This window comes from Neopsephotus bourkii, unplaced genomic scaffold (assembly GCF_033783945.1).
Source record: "Neopsephotus bourkii isolate Nb327-2 ecotype Australia unplaced genomic scaffold, CSIRO-AGI_Nbou_v1 NB_719, whole genome shotgun sequence".
NCBI lineage: Eukaryota > Metazoa > Chordata > Aves > Psittaciformes > Psittacidae > Neopsephotus > Neopsephotus bourkii.
The window spans coordinates 292,986-319,929 of record NW_026901218.1 but is presented as its reverse complement, the minus strand read 5'-3'; the positions used below and the strand labels follow the sequence as shown (position 1 = coordinate 319,929).

Here is a 26,944-nt window from a genome sequence, read left to right as displayed (position 1 = left end):
AATCTAATATATTCACTGAAAGAAGATATTTGCAGACTTAATGAACATACTTTTTTTTGCAGATACACTAAAAACACTGATATTTTTACCTGTTATTTAACCAACCTTCTATACCTGAACTTTCCATTCTGGTATCATAACTTACTGTGTCTAAAAGCAAACCTTATGTTTTCCATTATGTCCTATGTGCTTAATGTGTAATATAGAAGGAGAATATTTTTAACAAACAAACTTGGAAAGTTTGTATTTCTGTGTACTGTTGGCAGACTTTTCATTTCTGTGTCAGAAACCCTCAGGGATGAAAACAGACAGTATGAAAAGATTATTAAAATGTCCTGGTTTTCAGAAAGAAAACACCTCATTGTCTATCAACTGTACATATTTATAAAGAAATAACACGCTAAAATGCCTTTAAGGCTTAAAAAACGTAAAAGGATGGAGCATATTACATACCTGAGAAGAATAACTGATGAGGTGGTAGTGTAGACACAGTGAAAATGAATGTAAATATTTGTTTTTTTTCAGAGAGTGAAGACAACAGAACCTCTTTTAATGAGGGCAACATGTTCAAGGACTCCTTGGAGACCCTGCCTGATGCAATGCCATGTGCCAGCCAAGGAGTTTCTTTTCTTGACTCAGTATGTCCCTTGTAAAGAGCTTTTTTTGTTATATTATAGAGAAAACAGTCTAACTGACGAGTTTGGTTTGCCCAGAGGAAGCCATTTAGATAGCTAATCATCTGTACAGTTAAAATGGATAATAAATGGAAGTAAGACCTGATCATAAACACTTCAGAGGACAAAGAACTGTTAAGAAAAAAAAGGACTATGTAAAAAAAGCTTCCCACAATTTTTATATACACATACATACGTACATGTATTTGTGGAACACACAAGCAATATGTACAAACATAATGCTTGATCTGAATGAAATAGAAGTTAAGCTAAGTTCAAATTGAAACTGCTGATTTAAAAATCAATTTTTACCTCTTCAGTAGAAAACTTATCCACTGCTACCTAAATTCTAAAAGATTTTTTTCTTCCTATATATACATGATGTGTTAAGATCATTTGGTTTACTTTCAAGTGATAAAGCCCTGTCATATCACCACAGCTTAATATAATCTCTGAAATTGTGCCTTTAATAACTGTTGGTAGCTTCTCAACTGTGGAAATCATGTATAGGTTTTGTATGAGGAACACAGGCATTTAGGAAAATTTCAGGAGATGAAGACTTACTTAATGTACTTTATATTCTTTGTATCATACCAAGTCTGTACGCATTTACTCATAAAACACATGAAAGAAAGAATTACGGGTGATCAGTTTTGTGCCAGCAGCATTTCAGGAAGCAGGAGGGAGTGAAGCATAAGAAAGCTCTTACCCTCTATGGTTGCTCGCTTGGGCAGGATGGTGATGGCTCCCTCAGCAACATCCTCCTGATGAAGCAATGGGCTCACCTTGGAGCCCCAGGTGTCTGAGCCCACCCACAGGAAATGACCAACTTGATCTGCCCTCTTCGCAGCGGCAAGGATCTGCCTGCAGAAAAGAACATTATGTTCACAAATTAATTTCATTTAAATACATAATTGCTTGGGGAAAATGGCATGTTGCAACTGCGGAATGAACAGAAATAGCATATTGCTGTAACCAACAGAGCTCAGGAATTTCACAACACACCAGACCACGACCCACACAGCACAGATTGGACCCCTCTTTTAATTCCTCCTATTCCCATGACTGACATACTGATTCCACTAAAAATTATTTTGCCATCAACTTTACGGAAACGTTATCCTAACTTGGTGTCTTGTTTTGTGGAACTGAGCCTCTCGCCAACTGACAATGCCAACACAATTTTCAGGAGAGAGAATATGGAACACAGGCAAGTGAGAAATGGGAGTCACGCTTTTAGAATATTCTTTATACTATCTTATGAGCAAGTTGTACGTGGTCAAACCTTGAGCACCTTATGAGGTTTAACCTTGTGCATCCATTTTATCACTAGTGACCATCGTCATAAAATAGACTCTGAATTAATGAATACTACATCACAGTATAAGCTTGGAGAGAGGAGAAACTTCTTAGTGCCTCTTTGAGAGGTAAGGGCAGGTCTGCCATCCATTGCATGAGTAACCTTGCGCCAGGGATAGCTTCCAGACCTTGATTAACATTTCTGTCCCCCCACTACTGTGATGCACAACATGAGCGGGGCAGCAACAGCAGAACTCAGTGCCTGGCACTACCCTACACAGTGTGAACTCCACATCCCCAACATGGCTCTTACCAAAAGGCATTTCCACTTCATTATTCATAGCTCTATTTGCTTTCTCTTTTCTGCATAGCTATCAAGCACAAATGAATTAATTCCCTCAGTCATCCTTACTTTATGTCCTCATCATTGGCAAAAATAACGATGGCCCTGGCATTGGGAGTTTCTAGGAGCTGCTTGATAATTTTATCAAAGTCGATGGTCTTGTCCTTGCGATCCTGGGGGATTTTCAGGGACTGAGCAATGCAGAGCCCACCTGTTTCAGAAAGAAGAAAGGAGAAAGAAGAAAAGGACTAAGTCAGAGGAAAGCATAGGAAAGGCAGTGGGAAATACACATAGCTGGAAGAGGAGCCTGGGAGGAAGAGAAACTCTCTGATCAAATCGCTGCTTTTACGGAGCACTTAATCTCCTTGTCAAGTTTCCTGAGGGATTTGTACAATTATTTTTTTGCACTCGTTGTGATACAGTCTGCATGCCTGGGTAGGGTCAGGGATTAAACAGATGGGAAAAAACAGTATCATAGAATAGCAGAATAAACAAACCAGTCAGTGGAGGGATTCAAATAAACCCAACAAACAAGAATCTGAGCACAGTTAAACTGATTTTAAAAAGAATAACAATATGCTGAAAGGCAACTGATGCTGACAATGCATTAGACAAACATCATCTTGGTGAAGAGCTAAGATTCTTTTTAATTTGGGAAGTTTAAGGATATTGAGCGAAAATGTTTTCACTGAAGCAACTTATCTGGAGCTGCCTGGAACATCACAGTTCCTTGCACACAGAAACTTTGACAATGTAATAGACAAGCTTTATCTTGGTAAAAAGCTGAGATTCTTTTTCATTTTGCAAGTTGAACGATATTGAAAGAAAACGTTTCCACTGAAGTAACTTATCTGGCACAGGAACAGCAAAGAAGTTGAGATATTGGCAAAGCAAATTGGAAATTGGCTCAAGAAAATCCTTGCTGAAATGCCCATCACAGATGGGATGGAGTAGCCCAAGCAACCAAAGCCTCAGAGAAAGTACTTGTCTGTGAACTGGACTTCTCATAAATAGACAGGTAACATTGCAAAAATAGTATCAACACAGTACAGTGAAAAACACATCCATGCAAAACAAACACTCACTTTTAGCACAGTTCACATATTTCAGTTATACAGCTTGTCTTTAGGGGGAAAAAAAGCCCTAAAAAACCCACATCTCCAGTGACATTCTGCTTGTCGCTGGCAGATGAAAACACAACTTCTGCCTTCATTATTTTGTTTCTCAGTGATAAATACTTTCATCTTTTATGACATCTTAGCTACCAACTTCCTTGGTATACTGCACACTGTGTTAATTAATAAAGTATCAGAGATGCATAATAAGAAAGAGCAACGAGGATGGGTTAATTAAAAGACAGCAGGAAAAAGGAGAAATTCACAGACATGATTTAAAATACAGATTTAAAAGTACTCTTAAATGAAGTAATAGATAAGGTATTCTCAGGGATAGAATACAGAGGAGGCAGCTTATCCCCCATGAGCATATGCTGTCTGCTGCAGTCAACCAAAGGCTAATGCAGTTACCCTATACCGTGGCACAGCAGACATTGCAAACACCTCAGGAAAACCACTGAACAGCCATGCAGACCAAAAACATGGCTTTAAAATTGCAACAGGTGGCTCTTCTGCAGAGCTCCAAGCACTTTAGGTCAGGGTTGTTAGATAGGACAAGGGGTGATGGGTTTAGACTAAAAGAGGGGAGATTGAGCCTGGACGTGAGGAAGAAATTCTTTACAATGTGATGGTAAAATACTGGCACAGGTTGCCCAGAGAGGTGGTAGACCCTTGGAGACATTCAAGGCCTGGCTGGATGTGATTCTGGGCAACTTCATCTAGCTGAAGATATCCCTGCCCACTGAAGGGGTGTTGGAGTAGATGACCCTTGAAGGTCCCTTCCAAACCAAACTGTTCTATTATTCTATTCTATGATAATTTTTTCATTATTTTAGACATAGAGAAAAAGATTGGTTTCAATGGGAAGAAATAAAATGGTGAAAAGTAAAGGCTGAGAAAGAACAGAGCCATTACCCCCAAGTTTTTTGCTAACATAGAATATTTAATTTTGTTTTGCAGTTATTAAAACTTGAAATTATTACAACCTGAGTTTTTTCTTTAAAAGAAAACAATACTGATTTTTAAAAGTAAAATTAATTTTTAAATGAGGAAAGCTTAAACATTTTAATATGGTCAGTCAAAATTAGACAGAATCAACCCAAATCCATGAGCAGAGTTATTTTGGCAGATTATGTGCTGGTGAAAAGCACAGCTCTGGTTCTGAGTCCACAAGCAGGGCCACAGGGCTTCTCAAGTGCAGGGCACTGCAGACCAGTGGAAGACTGAGGATGAGCCATCCACACATCTCTGTCTGGGAAGAATCTCTTCATCCTGGCATCACACCCCAGGACAGTTTGAAGTTGTTAGCTACTCCTGTCCTCCCTGGTGCTCCATGGTTGGCTCCTGGTGCCAAGCCAAGCTACCTCGAGTCTCCCAGAAGAGACTCCAATTTCTCTTGTTAAATAAGGACATGGCAACTTTGGAGAATTCACTGAGAGAGAAAATAAAACCCCAAACAAACCAGCCCACAGACTGTTACAAAGCTCCAAGATTTGTCACTTGAAAATTTATGCATTCCTTCCATGGCATCCTTTCAGGAGGCTCCCACTTTGACACAGCGAGCAGGACAGGATATATTTTCTAGTGTCAACACCAAAGGACTTTCGCCTGCTGGATGGAGCCATTATTTAGACACATTTAAAGCTGCTGTGAAGGTCCTTTGCAATCCTTCATAGCTCTCCCTTGCTTTCAGTCAGAAAAAGCGGGCTCTCTCAGGAGAGGATTGGCAATACAGTCCCAAAGAGCAGATACCAGCAGACAGGTTCACAGAGCAACATTTCCCAGCACCTTCTGATTTCTAATTACTGCACCAGTAAGCAGATTTAAGAGTCTTTTAAATGAGGAGCAAAGAACACTTACAGATGCTTATCCCTGGATACCATGGCTCCACCACAAGAACGAACACCCCACCAGGTATTTGGAGAGAAACAGAAGCAAAAGGATCTCAGACCTGGCACCCATACTAGTAATATTTCTGTATTTGAGAGTCTACCTGTATTAAAGAATCCTTTTATCCACAGGGAATAAAAGAACACACACACATACAGATCAGGTGATACATTGCTGTTGTAAAACTACTATAAAAAACCCCACAGTATTTAATATTAAGTAATTGTGACCTACATGATTCAAGTGCTTGGAAAAAAGACTAAAATTGTTGGGAAGGCTGATAGCTCAGCAACTGACCCCGACCATAATTACACCTATTGTGTGGGTCATGCAATCTCTATTGCCTGGATGGAGAAGCCAAAAATCTTATTATAGTCCATAATGATTACAGCTGAACTGAGCATCTTTGGACAGAGAGGCAGCTGTGGAAGGGCTCTCAATAGTGAGGAAATAAAAGCCTCTAATGCAATGTACAGCTTCAAAGTCTGTAATTTCCATGCGGTTTTTTTGAAGAAAAAAGGTGCCATGGTAGAGAAAGGAAACAGTTTGGAATTTGGGAAGGCAGATTTCAGGTCATTTTTGTGATACCCTTTTCTACCTCCTGCAGGGGGTCAGCTCTTAGTTTCTCTGCTGTCCACTGGTGAAAGGAATATGTACTAGTCACACACTCTGCATTTAGTCCAAGCTAGATGGAGAGCGGATCTTACAGCCAGGATGGTGGAAGAGCTTTTCCAAATAGAGCAGATGATGTTACACCCTGTTATTCTTTGTGCCATCTCTGGCACAAGGGAATTATGGATAAATGGTAAATATCAATGATTAAACCCCAAAATGTTTTTATCTGAAGGAAAGTGACTATGATACTTTCAATATATCAAGCAGCAGGAGACACCAGCATTCAAAAGCACTCTCTAGAGCAGTTAGGAACAGAAACAGCTAGAGGCAGATCAAGGGCAAATAAAAATGGAAAGAAGTAAGATACGAGAGGACCAAGATCCAGATAACACAATTCAGACACATTGATGGATATTCTGATTTTAAACTGCTAGTGTCTCTTCCAAGAAAGTGATGCTATTACAAATGGACTAATATGTCACCAAAATGGGTCAACATGTATTATTTCCTTATTTGCTTTGTTTTGCTCAAGTCCAAACCAAGCATTATTTGATATCAGAGTGTAAGCTCTTACTGCAGCATCAGGGTAATCCATTCCAGCCACCTGACTATACACTAGTCACATCAGCTTCTGGTTGCAGCTGAGCTTATGAGCTTGAACAAAAGTGCTTCAATCTGTGGAGGACCTCATGGCAGGCAGAGGCATGTGTCATTTTTCTTTCCTCAGCAATAAGAGATGCCCAAGGACTTGGGTGTACAGTGTCACATACAGAATAAGTTTAACTTTCATATTCCCATCCTGCATTCTTATTACAATAGGTAACATGTGCAGAGTTATTTAAACGGTCAGGTTAATTCACAGTGCTCCCGAGGTAAAAACTCCTAAGGGAATTATGTGGCAAAAACGTGAAAGCTGCAAATTAAAAGATTTTGTCATAGGAATTCTGCAATAATAAATTACCCCTGACGGACTGGAGACGTGGCAAATGCTCTAACTAGCTACAGATTGCAATTAATGTCAGTCTGGGAGTGGAACCCATGCTTCACCCTGTGCCTCAGGTGGGGCACCAGGAGTTTCCCAGCCATCCTGGACTCCTCCCACCAGCAGCACCATGCTTCAGAACAGATGCCTAGAGAGGGTTCTCCTTGTCTGCTAGGGTTATTTCTGCCCAATAAGGGAATAGAACAGGTAACTAATTCTGTAATCAAGTGCAAAGGCCATTATGAAGGCAGTGGATATTGGAGATGAGTAAAAGAGATGTTAACTGTAATATACATAAAATACACCATTCAAGCAATTTTGTGAGCAAATGTTTAACTCCTTTAACAAGAATTTTATAAATTCACGGGAATCAGCATATGAAAAGTGGTCAAAACAATGATGGTGAGGCAGTCAGTTCTGTACCACTTTAGCCTTAAAAAAAAAAAAAAAAAAAATCCTTTCTCTTCTAGGTGATGAATAGCTGTTTAACAATGACATCTTTATCATCCTTCCCTCCCACCAGCAAATATTTCTGTAACATCATATCTGGATGGGAACACCAGGAGCAGACCTGGTAGGTTCAGCCTTTCCAGATGCGCCTTTTTTCAACAGGCAAGCGTGAAAATCACAATCACCTATGAAAAGCATTGTACAACAAGGCAAACCATTTCCTCAAACAATAACCTGAAAATTATTTGGTTTTACAGCTTCTAGTTTTCCAGTGGTTTGTGCCACATTGGCAAACTGACCTGAATGTTTGGGATTGTTCCCGGCATTAAAATTCCTGACACTGCACCCCTGGCAGCACCCTGAGAACACACAGAAATACTGATATTTCCACCAAAATCAACAGCACCTCCAGACTTATTTTTTGCCAAACAGAATGCAAAATGAAGTCAGGTCCTTTCTCCCAGGCTGGTGAAAAATTGGTTTTCCCCCAGATTTTATTTCTAGAAGAGCCCCCTGACCTTCATTAAGTCACTGACAAGACTCATTTTAGTGGAGTTTCTGTCTCTAGAAATGCCATTTCTAGTTAATCTTTGCACAGAGAACCTGCTTCAGCTTTACTTCACTTTAGATCCTGATAATAGCCCTTGCCTACTCATGTGCTTCTGGAGAAGTTTTATTTAAGCATTGCTGGAGACAGAGGAAATCTATCTTAATGTATTGTTCAGGATGCTGGCAATTACAGATGTACAAATAACCTGAGTTTTTGTTTGGCTGCCAGACTGAAAAAGAAAATTTATAGATCGGACTTTCTTTTTTGTTGCTAGATAGTCAGTTTTGCTCATTAAAATAAAAACTATGCAAATAATTTTACCTAAAGCAAAATTTCTCCATTTTATTTGAATTGGAAACAACCATTGTTAGGGACCTGTAGGAGGAAAAAAACGACGAGCTGCACGGGAGATTCTGGTGTCTCCCTCCTACCCAATGATTAAAACAGTCATCCTATTTTCTTCCTTTCCCAGAGAGGTGTTGAATTTGTACCTCAAACTTGGTGTCCTGACCACATCATTGCCTACATATACAGGGGGGGCACAGTCCCTGCACTCATTTGCTGGAACAGAAGATGACATGGATTTGCAGTCAAACAGCCTCAAAAATGACATAAAAGACACCACCATGCACAGAAGGCAAACTGGTACCTCAGGGGTCTCCTGCTCTCCTGCATGAAGCTGTCGAGAGCAGCGGGATGAGCCATCGACATTCATCCCTCCCCGTGTTCCTCCCCACTCTCTTCAATGAAAACTGCAGACTGAAATTAGTCTCAGTTTACAAATAGATTTAGGAAGCATGAAATCACATTTTCTCCCAAAAAATTTACTATTTACAGAAATTTTTGTCTTTTTTTTTTTTCAGACCAGTATCTATTCAATTGGGCACAGAAGAAAACAGTACTGAAGCTCAGTGGAGGAACGAGCAGTAAGGGTGCTCAGAAAAAAACCCAAGATGAGCAGGTTAGCAAAGGTAGACTGAAAATGACTAGTTGTGCAACAAGGGGGATGATGTGACTTCCATTTTTTGGCTTCTTGTTTTTAGTTTTAGCAAAACGGCTTATAGGAGGGATTCAGTTTGTTCAATTACTGTCAAGAACAATAGACTAACCTATTCTTTCCCTAACTACATAGGATGCCAGCTTTCTTATTTTTTCCCCTTTCCAACAGAACACATGTGAGATTCTGCCTCACAAGTATACTCAAAAAAATATTTTGCTGTGAACACTTTGTATTGAGACGTTCAAGGAAGATGGTTTTGCACTCATATAAAAGACACTTTGTAAGTAAAAAAAGGACAGAAAAAATAAATAAAATAACAACCAGTAATCTTCAGAAAAGATGAGAAAATGAAAAGTTGCTGCTCATACTTTTCCCATCTTCAACCTTTTGCATCACATGGCATTTCCACGTTACAAAAACACCCAGAGTTGCACGAATGCTCAAAGGCAGACACCAAGCCCAGCCCCACCACAAAACTGGAGCAGAAGTAAGCACCAAAATACCCACATTGTGCTGCCTGTGTGCACACCAAGAAGGTGCTGGAGCCATCACTATAAAATCATGGTTAAGCAATAATCCAACCCTAACTATTCTATGATTCTATGAAATTCTTTACTGTGAGGATGGTGAGGCATTGGAATGTGTTTCCCAGGGAAGTTGTGAATGCTCCATCCCTGGCAGTGTTCAAAGGCCAGGTTGGACAGAGCCTTGGGTGACATGGTTTAGAGTGAGATGTCCCTGCCCATGGGAGGGGGGTTGGAACTAGATCATCTTAAGGTCCTTTCCAACCCTAACTATTCTATGATTCTGTGATTTTTCCAAGGCTCATTATCAAAGCACTTTTAAAATGCCCATTTTACTTCTTCCTTTCTACATTTCATTTCCTCACGTAAGGGAAGAAGAATGCATCCTTCCATGCAATGACAGTAAAAAGCCAAGCTGGTGGCAGCGAACCCTGCTCAGACCACACAAGTAAGAGCGCATTAGGCACCTCTCCTGGGCTGCCCTCAGGTCCTACCACAGCTACTGTCCCTAGGATGCTTCTTCCCAGTATTCCCATTCCTGCTCGGCAAAAAAAAAGGAGAAGTCAAAACTCCGGTGGGAAAAACACAGCATCAACTTCATGATGGATCCTGTGCCGTGAAATAACCAACATGCTCATCGTGCTGTGATAAAAGATCTGGTGTTACAGAGACACAACATTGAGCCCACCCATTTGCTGTGGAGTGAGCCCCAACAACACAAGCACTCAGAAGATTAGCAAATGACTTTTCGTCATGGGTATCCCAACTATATGCTCTAGATATGGGATAAAGATTGGGCCACATCACATAATGCTCCAGTTTACAGGCAGCTTGGTGGGCGAATTAAGCCATCTGGGTGGCAGCAGTTGCAAAGCACACAGGAGCTTGGAAGACAGTCTTAAAAATATCATAGCTGCCTCCCTTTTGCCTGCTGACATATTCTGTGCTGTGCCTCTGAAAGGCAAAACCTCGGGAGAATTCTCTGTGCAAGTTCAAGCAGTCATGCATTAAATTGTTCGGGGCATTAAACACCTAACTCTGGTATTTAAGGGTAATGGATGTATCCAGTAATCAAAGTGTTGCTTCAGTATCCATGGATACCCATGATTATGTGGTATTTTGATTCTGGTACAAGATTAAGTACGTTATTCTGCTTCCCTGAAATCATCCAAGAGCCATTTTTCTTATCACCACTTAATTGGATTATCAGGTAGCAAAAGAGACAATTTAACACTTTTTCAGATGATTTATCTACAGAGATACTCTTTCTGGGAGGGGAATCACTCTTAGCAACACTGAAAACACTGCTTCAGAAAGTTATGTTTGCTGTTGCTAATTATTAAAAGGAACTCACAATTAATTTGATTAATATGTTACTTTAAAATTAGCAGCTTCCAAAAGCTGCCTCCTGCATGTTTATTACAACTACGGGAACAACATCCAAAGCAATGGGCTCACACAGCTTCCTTCTGACAGAAAGCAGCTGATTACTTTGAAGGACTTTTCCCCCTGCTTCCCCCATGGATTTATCACACTCATGAGGCTGCTCTCAGGGTAATTACAAGGTTTGTCATTTGTCAGGTTTTGTACCAAAGAAAAGCTGAGCTTGTAACTAACTGCAAACCCCTCTCTCCCTAGTTTGGCCAGGGGGGCTCTAGGCTTCTCCTCCACTACTCTTCTTCCTGGCCCTCTGGGGGCAGCCCCAATGCAGAGGCAGCTCGGCTCAGCATGGCACGGCTTGGCTGCTCCTCCGCTGGCAGGGAATTGAATGCAGGTCTCACTGCACACCGGCACAGAAAACACCCTAAAATTGTGATTTTAAGGAAAGCTTATTGGGAAGGGCAAGAAAAAGTCAGGTTAAGTGCAGATGACACCTAGGGTTTTTTTATCTAAACCACAAAAATAGCAACAGCTGGTGCTGAGGAGTTCTGATCCCCCCCATAGAAACCCACCAGGGAGCCAAAGGAGTTCACGGTGCCCCTTGTCAAGGGATACGGGGTGCTCAGTGAAGCGTTGCGCTGAAAGACTGGCGAAAGGAACACAATGAGCAGGAAACCCCACATTTCACTAGGGGAAATCAATCAGTTTGACCTAAGTTTGGGCTAGCCTAAAGGAGAGGAATTAATTGGGAAAAAAATAAAATAAACATCAAAGGCACATAGTATTTTTTTCATTTTGTTGCTGGGTTTTGGCATATACTTATATATCCTGCATATACAATTTATCAGCTGCAATGCATTTGACTTCTAAACCTCATATATTCTGTAAAAGAAAAAGAAAACAATAATATTGAAGACTGAGTTTATAGAAGTCAGTATTCTCCTGATGTGAAAATTCTGATACCACAATTACAGATATTTCCCTGATAAAGCAGAATTATGTCCTAAAGGAACTGGAATGATAAAGATTATTTCAAATTCTTAAAATAGAGCGGTGCTTGCCAGCTTGCTTGCCATCAAACTCCTCACCAGTAAAAAAGTTATTCAAACTGACACAAAAGCCACAAAGTCTTCAAAGAACAATCACTTGGAAGTCAATACATGACTCACACATTTTAGGTAAGAGCGAATGTTATGCAGCAGGCGCCTGTGTGTCAGGTAGGAGTTTTAAGGTGATTCTTTGTTATATGTGGAAACCAACATTTATTGTTTCAAATGAAAACCAGAATAACCCACGCCCCCCCCCCCCCACCACTGTCGACTTTACAGGACTTGTCATCAGCCTCTTGCAAGAATTAGTAAGGTTTTCTGTAAGTTAATCTAGTGTAGGAGAATTTCCAGTCCCATTCCCTAACCTGTATTATCACAGCAAACCAAGCTAGCTAAATAAATCCTCAGCACTTCACCAAACATCTAATATTCCCCTGTCTCATCAAGGAATAAGGTGCCACAAGTGTGGAGTCCACCACGACCTGATCTGAGGCCATCAGTACACTTCATATATAAGCTCTCAAGCACTCGTCCAAGAGCAAAGTTCAGATTTAGAACTGATCCATCTCCTCCTGAAAGCAGTGACACACAGCCCAGAGGAGATGCCCCTGGGTGACCCGCTCCAGCAACAGCTCTGGCAGATGCCCTTCAAAGAAACGTTAATCTATGGAAATTAGTTCACTGTTGGAAAAGTTCCTGCCATTCCATCCAGCCAGAAATGACCCCAAAGATGAAAACAGACCCAGGTATCCCCAGACTAAGTAAATTATTAAAACTGTTTGGACTTCATTCTGCTTGCATCTCCTGCATTTGCTAACACAGTCACAGCTCCACCCAGAACAAACACAGACCTAGGAAAATGGAAAATTCAGGAGCATGGGGTTACCACATTCCAAGGAAAAAAACCACCACCACCACCACAAAAAACCCAAACACCCCAAAACAATGACAAAAAAAACCCAAACAAAACCAGGGAGGCTTAATCAGCATAGAGGATGCAGAATCCTTCACAAAAAAGAACTTTAAGTAACTTCTTTACTAGAAATCGTTAATATCCTACTTACCAAGAGTTATGAAGTTCTTGCATATGCCAGTAAAGGAAGTTTACAATTGCACTGGTGTGCAGATGGCCTAGAATTTAAGTTATGACCACGTAGTATTGTAATTCAATTGTAAAAATAAAATGTACACCAATACTAACATTACGTTAAAACATGAAACTGCAACAATTTACCCAAGGGAAAGCATCCTTGTGGATATATTACATCTTTAACTTGGAAACTTCCTATACCTTAAGTGAATCATATAAAAAAAATCTAATTTTGTTAAGTTTGCTTGTTGTCTCTTTTTTTCACATTAGACCTCCTCATAACCAAAGAACAGAAGACCTAAACTGATACAGAAGACTGATATCTCTAGTATGTTATTCATTAATGCTTAATTATATTGTGTCGTAGCTTTGGTGCATATCTAATGACATTCCTAGCGCGTTTTATCATCTCAAAATTGTCTTTTATTATGGCAGTTAACTCCAGCAATCTACAAAAAAATAAAAGTCTCTCAGGAACACTAAATAAAATTAAATTAAGAATAGTATAAGACTATAATTTTCAAAGATTTATAAAAGCTCTGTTTGTTAGACAGAAAATAAATTAGGATATCCTGTTTGATCAGCAGCCACCCTTGCTCCAGAGCTCCCATGTGCTCAACACTACAATGCTCCAACATGTCTGTGAACAGACTTAGTCTAGGTATTTGCAGTAGAAGGGACTTGAGATTTATTGGCTCCTAAAATCTGTGCTACAAAAAGTACATTGGAGCCATAGAGTGCAACCATGTAGAAAAAAAAGACAATATGGTATAAAAGTTCCACTTCTGCTCCAAACATTTAAAACACTGTTGTCGTCACAACCTCGTACCAGTTGTGCTGAAATGACCCAGTCCAGATCAGGACTGCCCTGCAAAGCCTCTGAGAGGTGATAACCGCTGCTTTGGAGAACTAGAGGAAGACCCAGGGTTTAAGTCTGAACAAGCAGATTGTCAGCTAAATGTTATTTACCTATTATAGATAGATATATCTATTTCTAACAAAAAGTGCCTATTATAAAACAGAAAAGAAAGATTCCAAAACCAGACACCAGAATTAAGTTGGAACGACTATAATTAGAGGTCTGTAAGGAAGCCCAGACACATCTGCGGGATGAACAGCCACAGGGATGCAAAATGCTCTGTATAATCTCATATGGCACAAACCCAAAAATAATGCAAACCTCCCCCTGTCTTTTAAGAGTCTGATTTAGTCAGACTAAGACCAGCTCTAGTGCACTGTGCATAAAAATAGCAAAGGCAAAGTTCTCAGAAACAGTCAGAACACTTCATAAAAACAGTTTCTTTAGGAACAACTGTAGGCGGTAAAATCTCTGGCTGAGGGTAGAGACAGCAACAAAGCATCAAAAATACCATGTTTAAAAGCAGAGCATACAGCCAAGCAGTGATACAAATTAGAGCTGTGCTCAACACAAAACACTAGCTAAGCAGCTGGTACAGAAATCCTCAAAACTGGCAAATTTGAAGTCCTGAACTGAAGTTTGCAAGAACCACACAATGATCTTCCTTCTGCAGCTGTGGAGGAAGCCCCTGACCGACTGACCACCAGTGGTACCAAGGTTTTCTTGAGCATCACCAGTAGCACATGATGCCAGAACCCCAAGAGAGGATAACCTGGCAATGCTACTTCTGGGAAATGAAAAGTAACCACTTTGGAAGGAGACTTGATTTCAGGGGATCAAGAAAGAAATAAACTGCTAAAACATTGCCTGTTTTCCTGGAAATAGCGGTTGGATTAAGATACATACAGTTAACCCAGGCTTTCTCCAGCTGAGCCTCAGCCTTTAAAGCAATTTAAAATCAGACCTGTTAGCTGTCATGGAAACTTTCTGCCTGGCCACATCTTGCCTCCCAGGACACAGTCAACAGGGGCAGTGGGCATCTAAGCTCACCCCCTTCTCATCTCCAGCTACTTGTTTGCTTCCCAAAATGCCTCAATGCAAGACTTCTCACAAACAATACCTTGCTAGGTTGGTTTGGCTCCCTTGCAAAAAGCAATTTCCTGCAACCTTCACACACACTAAAGAATCCTGTGCTCTATGACGTGGTTTTATTTGTCTGAACTGCCTCTTGGAGCTCTACACTATAATTTCGGAGACTGCTTGGTGTTGTGCTGTTCTTGCAGGGATATTTCCCCCCTAGTAATAATGATGCCACCTCTGGATAGTGAATCATTATAAACTGCAAGCACAAAATGATCTCTAATGATGAAGCTTTTACAAGTACAATATGAAGCGTTCCCATGTTTCTAGCTAATTTTTTCTTGGAGAGGTAACATAGCATTTTAGCCTTCCCTCAGTTAATAGTTTTTTTGGGTTTTTTTTGTTATATATCTGTTAGGGCAAGTAAAGACTTGCCATTTCTTCAAAGAATGAAAAATTCTAAGAACAGCAATGACGAATCTGAGTGGGAATGGAGGATTAGACATCATTTCAGTATACTTTTGGAAGGAAACTTGTTTCCTAATTTTTCCACCAAAGAAGAGACCAGCATTAACAACATGAAAAATATTATTCCATGAACCCAGTATCAGGCTTGCAAAGGCTCTGCAGTAGATTAGGTACATGAAAAGAGGTTGGTAGGAACTCCTGGGCTTTGACTTACTGAGGGAAAAAAGTGAGACATGGGGCCAGAGCACAGAAATACTAAGGCAAGCATCCAAAAGCAAACAGCATTTGGCATTCACTTATAATTCACTTAGCTAGAAAGATCAACTCGGTTTTTGAGTAGGAAACAAGAGACATGGAAGGTCAGAAGAAGACGGCTTCCATAACATTTGGCTTTACCTCCAGTTCATTCTGTCTCATGAAAAGGAAGGCAGAAGAGATCTACTTATTACTCCTATAAACTTCTAGCAGGATGAAGGTCTCTCTGCATGCTTCAGCAAGTACCCCCAACCCTCCTCTGGGGAACTGCTCTCTAATTAGCACACACTAATTTGCTCACTGTTTCCCAAGTTTAACTGAAGCTCTAAGTGATGCTTCTCATACAGTACTAAACCTCAGCTCTACGGAGCTGCAGGTCCCTTTCACATGGGAGATCATAGCAAGCACAAACTACATGGGGTCTAATTTTACCAAGAGAAAAATTCATTAACTATCATTAGCAAACTGGCATTTTGCTAAAAGCTGAATAAAGCTCTGATTCACATAAACATTTGTTAAAAGCACATGTAAGCATAGCATTCTGCAGAGTCTCAAAAGCAAATAATCTTTAAGATCAGATTTGCATATGACGGTTCGGATGACAGCCTTACCAAAAGATAGTTTTCCTGTTAGGTCCTACCTGGGTTTCTGATCAGTCCTCAGTCTTGCTGCAGAATGTGTTCTCAAAAGATTTACATACAAGGTCATTAGTGCAAGCTTGTACACTGACCACTGCCTTCTGGGACTCAAAATGTGGAAGTTCAGCAAAGCTACAAATTATTTAAATAGGCTGTTTCAAGCCCTTGGATGGGGGAACTGAAAAATAGAAACAAAGCTCTTTAAACTCCTTGGTCTTTTCTTATCTTTCTCATAAGCCTCATCTCCTTCACATTAGAGTAATGTTCTTAACACACAATACTGTGCTTTAATAACCTTCTTTCAAACGAGTACTAAAAATGCAATATAGTTCAATAAAATCACTATCCCAGCATTACAAAAACCACCGCCCATACACTGCCTGCAGATGGGCAGTTCAATTTGATGGAGTGCTGCAACAAAATGCAGTAAAAGGCACAAAAGTTTGGAGCAAGCTCTTGGAAGGCAGTCCAGGTTTCATCCCAGCGGAGCCTTATCTTATGTAAAACAAAGACTGCTGTTTCGCAGGTACAGAGCAAACCTCAGCCAGGTGCTCTGGGGACAATGACTTAGAGAGGGATCTCAAGTCAGCTTTACACACAGGAAGTCTCTGGGACCACATACACTGACAGCAGCTTAGAATATGAACCCAGCAGAAAAAAGTGAAGGGCAGGAGGTACCCAAGGAAAGAGTCTGCTGGCCAGGGGGTGCTCTGGTCCCCCGGAGCAGTCCTGACTGGAAATGAGATGGCTGAAGGGATAAAAGACCTAGGGGTGTTAGTCAATGAGAATCTCAACATGACATATACAATATACGTTATGAAATATACGTTATGCAATATACATTTGCAGCTGAGAAAGCCAACCCTATGCTGGGCTGCATCAAGAGAAGCAGGTTTAGATTAGGTATAAGGAAGAAGTTCTTCCTTGTGAGGGTGGTGAGGCACTGGCACAGGTTGCCCTGAGAAGCTGAGGCTGCTTCATCCCTGGCAGTGCTCATGGACAGGTTGGACGGCGCTTTGAGCAACCTGCTCTAGTGGGAGGTGTCCCTGCCTGTGGCAGAGGGTTGGAACAGGGTGATGTCCTGGGTTCAGCAGTAGAAGTCATTTTTCTCTTTCTTACTAGCTGGGGCAGTGCTGTGATTTGACTTTCAGGCTGGGAACAGAGCTGATAACAATGGTGTTTTGGTTTGGCCAAGGACTTTGTGAGCCTCATACTCTGCCGGGGAGGAGGAGAAGCCAGGAGGAAGCAGAGACATAAAATAATGCAGGGTAGGGGCCTGGATGCACGTGTACATCCTCACACCTTCACACTCAGTTTGGTCTTTCTTTACTGGCCCCGACTGGTGTGGTGCAGGATGCTGAGCTACACACACAGTCCTGACCTGCTGCAACAGCTCCTTTGAACACTGTGAACTGCAGAAGTACAAGTATCACTGTGAAGTAAACATAAAGGACAAAACACATCACCCTCTGTCTTGGAAACCCAAGCTTCACTCCGAAAGCTTGGAACCTCAGTTATGATCTGGTTCCTGACATGTCTGAGTATCTCCTATAGTGACCTTAACACAGTTTGTAACAGACTCAAGTCCTGGCCCTCTGCCCAGCAAGAGCATTTTGTCTCTGCAATTTGCCTGTAATCCCACCAAGGCAAGCCAAATATGGGTGTATGGGTTTAGAAGCATGAAAAACTTAATAAACAAAAAATGTGCTTGACCCAGCAACTGGGAACTATCTTCCGTCTATGGACATTTGCATTCACTTTGCATGGGAACCTCAGGAGATGGATTCAAAATGGTTATACCTGAGTTATTTCAGCATAAAGCTCTTCATTGACTGTTTTCTAAAGAGGCTTTTCAATGAAGAGCCCATTAAAGACAATGTGGTTCTCTTAATTTGATGCTGAATTCAAGAGCAGTATGAAATATTTGCCAATATTTGGACTGCTTAACGTGTTTCACTGAAAGAAAAGTCACTGCTTCAGAAATCATCCCTTCAGTAAAGCTCATACTGCCCTACAAAGCAGCCAAAAATATTGTGAATCTTTAAAGTCCTCATTTTCCTTTCAACAAATGGAGTTACAGCAACTGTATTCTGCATCTTTGGCAAGCCAATTTTTAAGAAACATCCTTTTCCTTCACAGGAGGAAGAGCAAAGGAAAAATAGACTTTGTTTTCCTTTTTGCTGCATGCAACAGAAAGCCCCAACCCAAGTGTTAGGACTTATGGGAATCAAACACACAGATCAAAATCTTACAGGCTGCAGTAGAGGGATCCTGAGATGTTGAAACTACCAAAGCAAAAATGTCACCGGGGAGAAGGACAGAATGGACTTTATAGTGTGCGTTTTTGTAACTTGTTACTTGCTGACTCAAAATGTGAGTTATTAAAATGAGTGAAATCAAGTGAAGATGTATGCAAAATTATCAGCAAACACATCAGATGAAGTTTTTGGGGTCCTACAGTTACAATCCATTTCCAGAGAACATTTAAGTACCAGTGGCAAGCAATGGAGAAAAGCCTGTGTTTTCCCCAAATTTCATGCATAGGGGAGAATACCACTACCAATTTGTCAAAATTCACTCCTAATCCTGTGCATTTTAAAGACCCCATTAAGGCTGCACTAATACAGTGAATACCCCACAGAAGGAGGGCAGGACCAGTGTATCAGGCGCTCAATGTCATTAAGAATTTTTATGCTCTTACAGAGATTTTCTTTGCATTGATGCAAACCTACAGACTCCAACAGATATTTTTTCGCTATGTAAGCAAGAGAAGGATTGAGTGTCAGGTTTGTCTGAGATCTGTCTTCTGCAGTCGCAGTTCACTGAACTGTGCATTCAGGTCTGTTACATGCGGTACCAGTTTACTGCACTACCCCAAGAGAGGATAAAAACAAGGAAATTCACTTTAAAACATGAACTTTGGAGTGTCAAAATATTTTTATCTTCTGATCTTTGGTACTTAACGTAGCAAGAAATGAGGTCGGACCCTCAAATCAATATAGAAATATTTAAACAGTCTTTATGCGACAAAATGCTTTATTACTAGACCTTCTGTGGAAGCTTGGTGTATGTCAAGGTAACAGCAGCAAATCTGGAATGCAACAGACCGAAGAGACACAGAAAGAAAAAATAAAGAAAAAATTATTATGCTGAATATACCCCCTGCCCTTACTGTTGGGGCACTCATCATATTAGTCTAACTTCAATTAAATTTTCTTATATTATTTGCAGATCAAATTCCTCACTCTTCCACCTACACCTACACCGCTGAGCAGCCCATTATTTCAATTGTCATTTATTACATTGCACTGGCATTTAAGAGAGAAAAAGCTCAACTTGATAACTGAAAACGTACATGTGTAACTAGTTAGTATGAATGCTTGCACTTTAAGTCCCTGTGCTTCAGGATGTAACCATACCATTGAATTCTCACAGGCAAAACCACAGCAACTTCATCACCCTTTGATGTCTCAATCAGCCAGAGGACTATCTGGGACCAGCTAAAATTCAAACTTTCCATCTGGAATGAGCAGTAAGGGGCAATATATTTTCTCTGGACATTTTTAGGCCTGCTGCACGTATGAAGGAATTTAAATTATTTACTACACAAATTAAAAATCAGTAAATAATTATAGTTTCTAAGAAAAGAGATGTTAACTTTTACTTCACATCCAATGTCCACTTTCGGTTTAATTCATTCTGTGATCAGAAAGAAGACAAAAGTTTTCTTCATTTGGCATAAATTACTGTGATATGTGCACAAGAAATTAACACTGAAAAATTAATTTCAAATAATCCTCTCAGTTTCAAAGGTTTGACATTAATCATTCTTCCCAGTATTTTGGCATGTTGGAAGAACATGGTTAGATTGATTCCAAAACAACTGCTGAAGAGACAGCTCACCAATTTTATTAAATTACTCTCTGGCATTTCATGCCTACCTACTCAAAGCTTGTGCTAGCACCACAGAAAGTCGCTTTACTATCCTATCTATTTGAATAGCAAGCACTGAATTTCCTATTTAAAATGCTATTTCTTGAAGCTGACACACACATCAGTTCATTTCATGGCTCATATCTCTGCGTTATAACATTTACAGATATTTTTCAAACTTTGTACATCAAAGTCGAGATAAGCCATTACAGTCCTTTTCTAACCATATATCCAGTCTCCCCATCACTCATGCAGATATGTATAACCCTGTATGGACTTGGATAAAGGGCTCTTGTATTTCCAGTGAGGCAGCTCCCTGGTGCGTGTAAAGAGCAGACATGGGGAAGTGGGGAGACTGGAGCTGTCCAGCAGAGAAGAGCTCTATCAAAAGGGATAAATTCAAGATAATGGGTGCTAGCTCAGCAAAGCACAGGTCACTGCTGAATACATTACATCAGATTGCTTTGCAGATAATTTTATCAATTTCTCAGATAAAATGTACAAGGCTCTTGCAGTTATTAGAGATACCATGGCCGCAACAGCCTCAGGGCTGGGAACTCACCCAACTGCTCATCAGCAGCACTCCCCTGTCTTTCATTACCATTTATTCTCTGCTCCTTTTAAAACTTCCATAAGAATCTTACTTGCATGCTCTGACCCCAGCAAGGACACAATGCATGCATCAGCAGCATGGCCATAGCAGCTTGTGGCTGTGCAACGCCAGGCACAGGCACCCGATTGTTTCAGAATACTCTTATTTTTGCAAGTATTGAGCAGTGTTCAACTACTGACAGGGTTTAAACATACTTATTTCTACAAAAGCATCAGGATTTGGCACACACAACACAGCAGTGATGATGACTGTGAGGCACTGTTCTCAAAGCAGCTTTGCTACTTGCCTGTGACCAAAGCAAAGGATCAGGAACAGTCTGAGTCTTAATTTTGCTCTTTCTGCCACTCATCCAACACTGCTCCAGGCCACGAATGAACCCTGCATCCAGAAGGGGAATTTCCTGATGAAGTAGCCCCTTTTAAAAGTCAGTAAGCTTACTTTTGTATGCCCTTTTCAGAACACGACAATGTTCTCTGCATAAAAAGGATAAGAGAAGAATACACATGATTCCAGCAAGTCTTGTTTAATCAACTTGGTTTTATTTGTTCTACAAAATTCTTATTTGGGGGAAATAAATATTTTTAATTAAGTTGACTCCATAGTTGTTAAGCAATAGCTGACTGTCGAATATTTTGAACAGTTCCACTTTACTGAAGCTGCATATCCACACCAATAACTTTAATTTATTATGATAAAGCAATTTCTTGAGTCATGCTCTTTTTTCCCCTCTACATCCAATCTTGATTCCCCAGACTATGTCAGTTCTCCATTTGTTAATCCATATTTAATTTTTAAATCACAAAACATCATGGTTTTAAAGATAAGCTTTTAAAATGCCCTCCTACATAGTCTTTCTTGCTGTCTCCCGGGATATTGCTGATAACAAGCAAAAATCATATGTTTCAAATATTAATGAAGAAGCTGCTACTGAAAACTGGGAACTTAAAGGCCAGGTGATTATTGCGTGGAGATGTGATGTAAAACCAAACCTGGAGAGAAACAAGGCTAAGTCAAAAAAAAAGAGTCCTAAAGGCAAAACAGCGCTCGCAAGTGTCAGAATAAGTATCTATAAAAGCATCACTTCAGACTCAGGGAGCAGGGAAAGGAGCTCTGCTCTTGTGGGTGGGGAGGGGAACCCTATGGCATGAGGGATGAAAGGTCCCAAATTTCCTCCTTTTTGGGAACACAGAAAATGCAGAAATAACCACCCAGAAATAACGGTTGTTTTTTATTGCTTGGAGAGTCCTTGGGACACACAAGCAATTTACATGAGACAAACCCTTTCATCAGCAAGTTGCCTTGCTGAAATCCAGGCACTTATTAAAAACCCTTGAAAAATATTTACCACAGAGCTATTTGTCTGCTGTTGTTTTCAGTGAAATATCATTTGTATGGTAATTTCCTGACCACCTCAAACTGAGCCTGAAATCTCCCATCACCTGCAATGACAGCTGCTCCAGGTCTGTGCCGGCAGCTCCTGGTCTCAGCCTCTGGCTGGGGGATGCTGGTGCAGGCTGGTTGCTGGGATCTTCTCGCACTGGGGCTGCAAGGTTTTCTGTACAGCACCTAGGCGCCATTTGCAACACCTCTTAAATTAGCAGAGAATAATACAGTCCTTTCTGTATGCAAGACAACTCTTCTTTATACCTTTCCAAAAGTGTTGGAGGTGAGATGGGCACAACCATCCCACCAGAGGTCTCAACTCTGCGTAACATTATTGAAGAGATTGCCAGGGTGTTGCTGGATATCTACCCTCCTCATCTGTGTGACCAGCTTAAACCCTTCTTTCTGCAGGTTGGCAGGAAGGAACCTTTCAAGATCTCTGAATTCACTTGAAAACACCTGGCCAAGAGGGACAAAAGCACTTCACTCATGCATTTTTCAGAGGAAGGCCCATGGGCTGTATGTAGTAAACAGAGGTTTAAATGCAAACTTGATTTCTCTTACACTGGAAAAAGATTTCTGTTAAAACTAAAATCACTTTGATGATAAACTTTAATTACCAGCACTGTTCATGAAATACTAAAATAATCTGATGGATAAGGAGAATTCCAGCTGGAACAGCAAAATATGTAAATCCTCTGCCTGGTTTACAGATCTTGGAAGCAAATCTGGAGTAGTTCTTTCAATTTTTTTTTTTTATTTCTCTCTAAAAAAAAGTTCCACTGCCTCAGAGACCTCTTATTTTTAGGTCTTTTTTATTTACAGGCTGATTTGCATACCCTTTTTATTAGGGTTAAGATCACTGTCACTAGACACCTTTGTCTTTCAAATATCAAAACACTAATATCTAATTGTGAGGTCCTTGATGAAAAATACTATACTCATTTTCTACAAGGAGAAAAAGTATTCCGGTTTTTCAGCTGCTTACTTATATGTCTACTAAGACATTTGTATTTGTCCATATTGACTGATCCTTCAGTCACCTCTGGAAAATGGGAATGCATTTACATCCCTCTACTTACAATAATAAGGCAGCAAAACTTGCAGAAGATCTGAAACGCAGTTTGATGCTCTCACACTTTGCAACTGGGTGGCTGGAACCACCATTACAGCAATATTTTTATCCAGAGTCAGACCCTGCTGGTGCTGCCACTCCTACCCCAGTCAGCTGTGCTGGCTATCTTCACTGTACAAGCGAGTGCCTGCATCCCTGGTTAGGCCAGGGTGATGGTCTGGAGGTAATCACTTCTTCCTTCTAGGTAAGGGATAAAAAGTGAGGTTACTGAAACTTCCTGGGTGGGTCCCCTGTGGATCTCCAACTACTGCTGCCTTGGCATCTGAAAAACAATGACTGTGATCTCCGTTTAACAACCATGTTCATGGTCACAGAAGCGGCCCAGGAACAAAACTAAATTCAGACCTTGAGTCTAAGGTGACTCCTGAATTACTGTATACACCACATACATTAACTACTCCATCTGTCTTCCCTATATATTGCTCAGAAAAGTGCAAAATCATTCAGGTAATGATACCTTCTGCCTTCCACCCTTCATATATGTGTCCCTGATGACCTTCTCCAGAAGGATGCCAGAACAGCAGGAAAATTGAGGGATAAGACAATGGCCGAATGAAAGGCAGATCATCTCACCATATCCCACTGTAGAGTTTGGTGGCACTCTCAGATGATGCAAGATCATCTCCTTAACAAAGTCAAGGAAATAATCCCCAAATCCACAATTTTAAAGTAGTGCCTTATGATCTCTCCAGATCATTGACATTCTAGCATTTCCCTCCCCACAGAAGCTGTGAAAAAACATCCGTTTCATTCTATTATCATTATTTTAACTTCACTCAGTATTTAGAAACATGATTTACTGTTTGCTTTGCCCAGAAAATGCAGAGTTCAAAGATTTTCATTTCCACTGACTGGGTTTAGAAAATACTAATGCAATCTCTGTGTCAAGGCACTGGAGTTTGTATAGCAGAGGATGGTGTAGGAATATTTTTTTGCTACATTTCAACTATATAACGAATGTTTCCAGGTTTTTTTAACGTAGGGCTTTCTTTTAAGATACCTCTTGTGAACTGAGAGTGCATTATGGAATGTTTTTAAAGTATGCTTTCATTCCTGAAAAAGCACATGGGTGCTGATGAAAACAGAAGAAAACTTATCATTCAGAATCCCATTTCTGAACCCGCACATCATTATCTCCCCATCACACTGTAAAGTATGAGATACACTCATTAACTTGATGTAGTGTTGTGTCAGGATGAGGAAAGGACGTGAGAGGTTTAATCTTCTACGCTGGGTTATGTCCCATTCCGCTTTGTCTTCAGAGAGATAACTTCTACTAAAGTGTGAGCTCCCATCCACCCTGCAGTGGGAATGTGCTTTAAATGTTTACTTCTTTTTAAATAAATAAATATATTCTTAAAATGATGGTTCAAATGACTCCCTTTAAGTCAGTAAAATGGAACATCTGAAAAAGGATATTAAGTGCAAAACTCAATCTCATATTTCTTAATATCCCCTGATAAAAACATATTTTAAAGCGTCATCAAATCTCACTTATCAGATGTCCTCAATAATTTCATTCAAGTTCATTACAAAACTGTTGCAGTTCATGACAGTATTTGAATTCAAAACACAAGCTACTTAAACCCTCTTATATGTACATTGACAGAAATGGAAATGCACTTTGAGAAGATAAACAAGTGTATATTCATCCACTATTTATAACGCTACTGCTATTGGCACCGCTATGGCTATGGCGTGTCAGCATTTAAACCATAAAACCCTTTAAATCTCAGCTACTAACATTCTATTCTAGATAAAATGTTTCAGATGGCAGGAGCCTCTTCCACCCCCACCCCCACCCCCCCCCCCCACTCCCTCCTAATAATTGAAGGACAAAGCAGCAGAGTAATGGGAGAACTTTCTGGTTTTAATAGAAGGCACGTTGGTGTGAACATGAAACTCTTCTGTGAAGCCTAAATGGAAACGATTCAATATAAATCATTTGTATGCATCTCTTTTTGATCAATAAAGTGATTTTTGCCCAAAAGCCAAGAGTGTTTGTGTCTACCAATTTATCAGGGAAGTGATATTTAGTAAGCTTTTGAAAATAGAAATTGCCCTCTGTTTTAAGTCCTATATCGGACTTCAGAAAACTGCCTATAAAATCCTGTGATAATAAGAAACACACAAAACCTATCATGGTAATGGGCTTCATGATACAGCACTGACACAGAATTTAGGAAAAGTGAGAAGGATCCAATGTCAGATACTGTGACACCAGCTGAGAACACATTTTCATGGTAGTTCTGTTCTGCCCCTCTCCAGAAGCAGAACCCACAAAGGAGAACAAGAATAAAACAGGGAAAAGCTAAACGTACATGGAGTTCATTGCCCAAAATTTCACATTAGCTGCAATTCCCTTGTCTATCTGATAGACTACAAATAATACATGAGGGAGGGTAAGCCCAATATACCATCTGATCCCACCTCAAAACCTCTAATCTAAGTTTTACCTCATGCAGAGAATCATAGAATAGTTAGGGTTGGAAAGGACCTTAAGATCATTAAGTTCCAACCCCCCTGCCATGGGCAGGGACACCTCACTCTAAACCATATTACCCAAGGCCTCATCCAACCTGGCCTTGAACTCTGCCAGGGATGAAGCATTCACAACCTCCCTGGGCAACCCTTTCCAGTGCCTCACCACCCTAACAGGAAAGAATTTCCTCCTTATATCCAATCTAAACTTCCCCTGGTTAAGTTTTAACCCATTACCCCTTGTCCTATCACTACAGTCCCTAATGAAGAGTCCCTCCCCAGCATCCCTATAGGCCCCCTTCAGATACTGGAAGGCTGCTATGAGGTCTCCATGCAGCCTTCTCTTCTCCAGGCTGAACAGCCCCAACTTTCTCAACCGAACTTCATATGGGAGGTGCTCCAGTCCCCTGATCATTCTCGTGGCCTCCTCTGGACATGGTTTCATCAGGGTGAAAAGGCAATTTTAAAATTAATTTCCTAAGAAACCTTTTCAAATGTAAACCATTTAAAGAGAAAGATTTGTCTTCCTCCTACAAGCATGTTATTTATTAGGATTATCTTTATCAGGGAAATTATCACAGGCAGCTGAACATTTCCATCTCACATTGCCTCATCAGGGAGCTGCTCCAACTGGGCTTCCTGGCTTCCTCCCTTGGATTCCCTCACCATCGCTTCTCCACTCTCAGCTTGGCAACATCAGCCTAGTATCCTCAAGTCTGCGTTCCCTTAAGAAACATGTAAATCAGGATAAGATGTGGCTAAAACCACTGGGCAATGGTTCTGTCCAGAGAATACACTAAAAAGTTAATAATAAAGTGAGAGATGGATGAATTAAAGGAAGAGTTGCAGGAAAATATTTGCAATTATGGAGCAAAATTGTTTGAACAGATTTTTTTCCTTCCTTGCATACCTGGAGATTTTTTTCTGCAGTTTTTTTTTTTTTTTTTTTTGCTTCTCTGCTCAACAGAAAGGGAGCTCAAATGGATTGAAAAGAGATAAATTAAAAAAGAATAACTGGAAACTGAAAGGGAGGGTGAGATGGGTATGGCAATATAACCATGAAGGACTGATGTAATTGAAGTCCTCACAGCACCTCTGTGCCATGCCAGGAAGGAAGCAATTCAGTCACACTGGGAAT

At 40.5% G+C, this 26,944-nt stretch overlaps 1 protein-coding gene across 9 annotated transcripts in view; it reads right to left on the bottom strand.

Annotated features, from left to right (window-relative positions):
• The window catches only part of GRM7 (glutamate metabotropic receptor 7), a 295,511-nt gene that overhangs the window by 136,330 nt on the left and 132,237 nt on the right, over positions 1-26,944 (bottom strand). For 8 of the 9 annotated variants that reach the window (XM_061354207.1, XM_061354213.1, XM_061354211.1 and 5 more), the window contains exons 3-4: positions 2,386-2,527; positions 1,384-1,538 (exon numbers count right to left, since the gene is read on the bottom strand). The exons of the other annotated variant lie outside the window; for it this stretch is intronic. In XM_061354207.1, the coding sequence (XP_061210191.1) occupies positions 1,384-1,538; positions 2,386-2,527 (297 nt within the window). The remainder of the gene's footprint in view (positions 1-1,383; positions 1,539-2,385; positions 2,528-26,944) is intronic. 9 annotated transcript variants of the gene reach the window in all.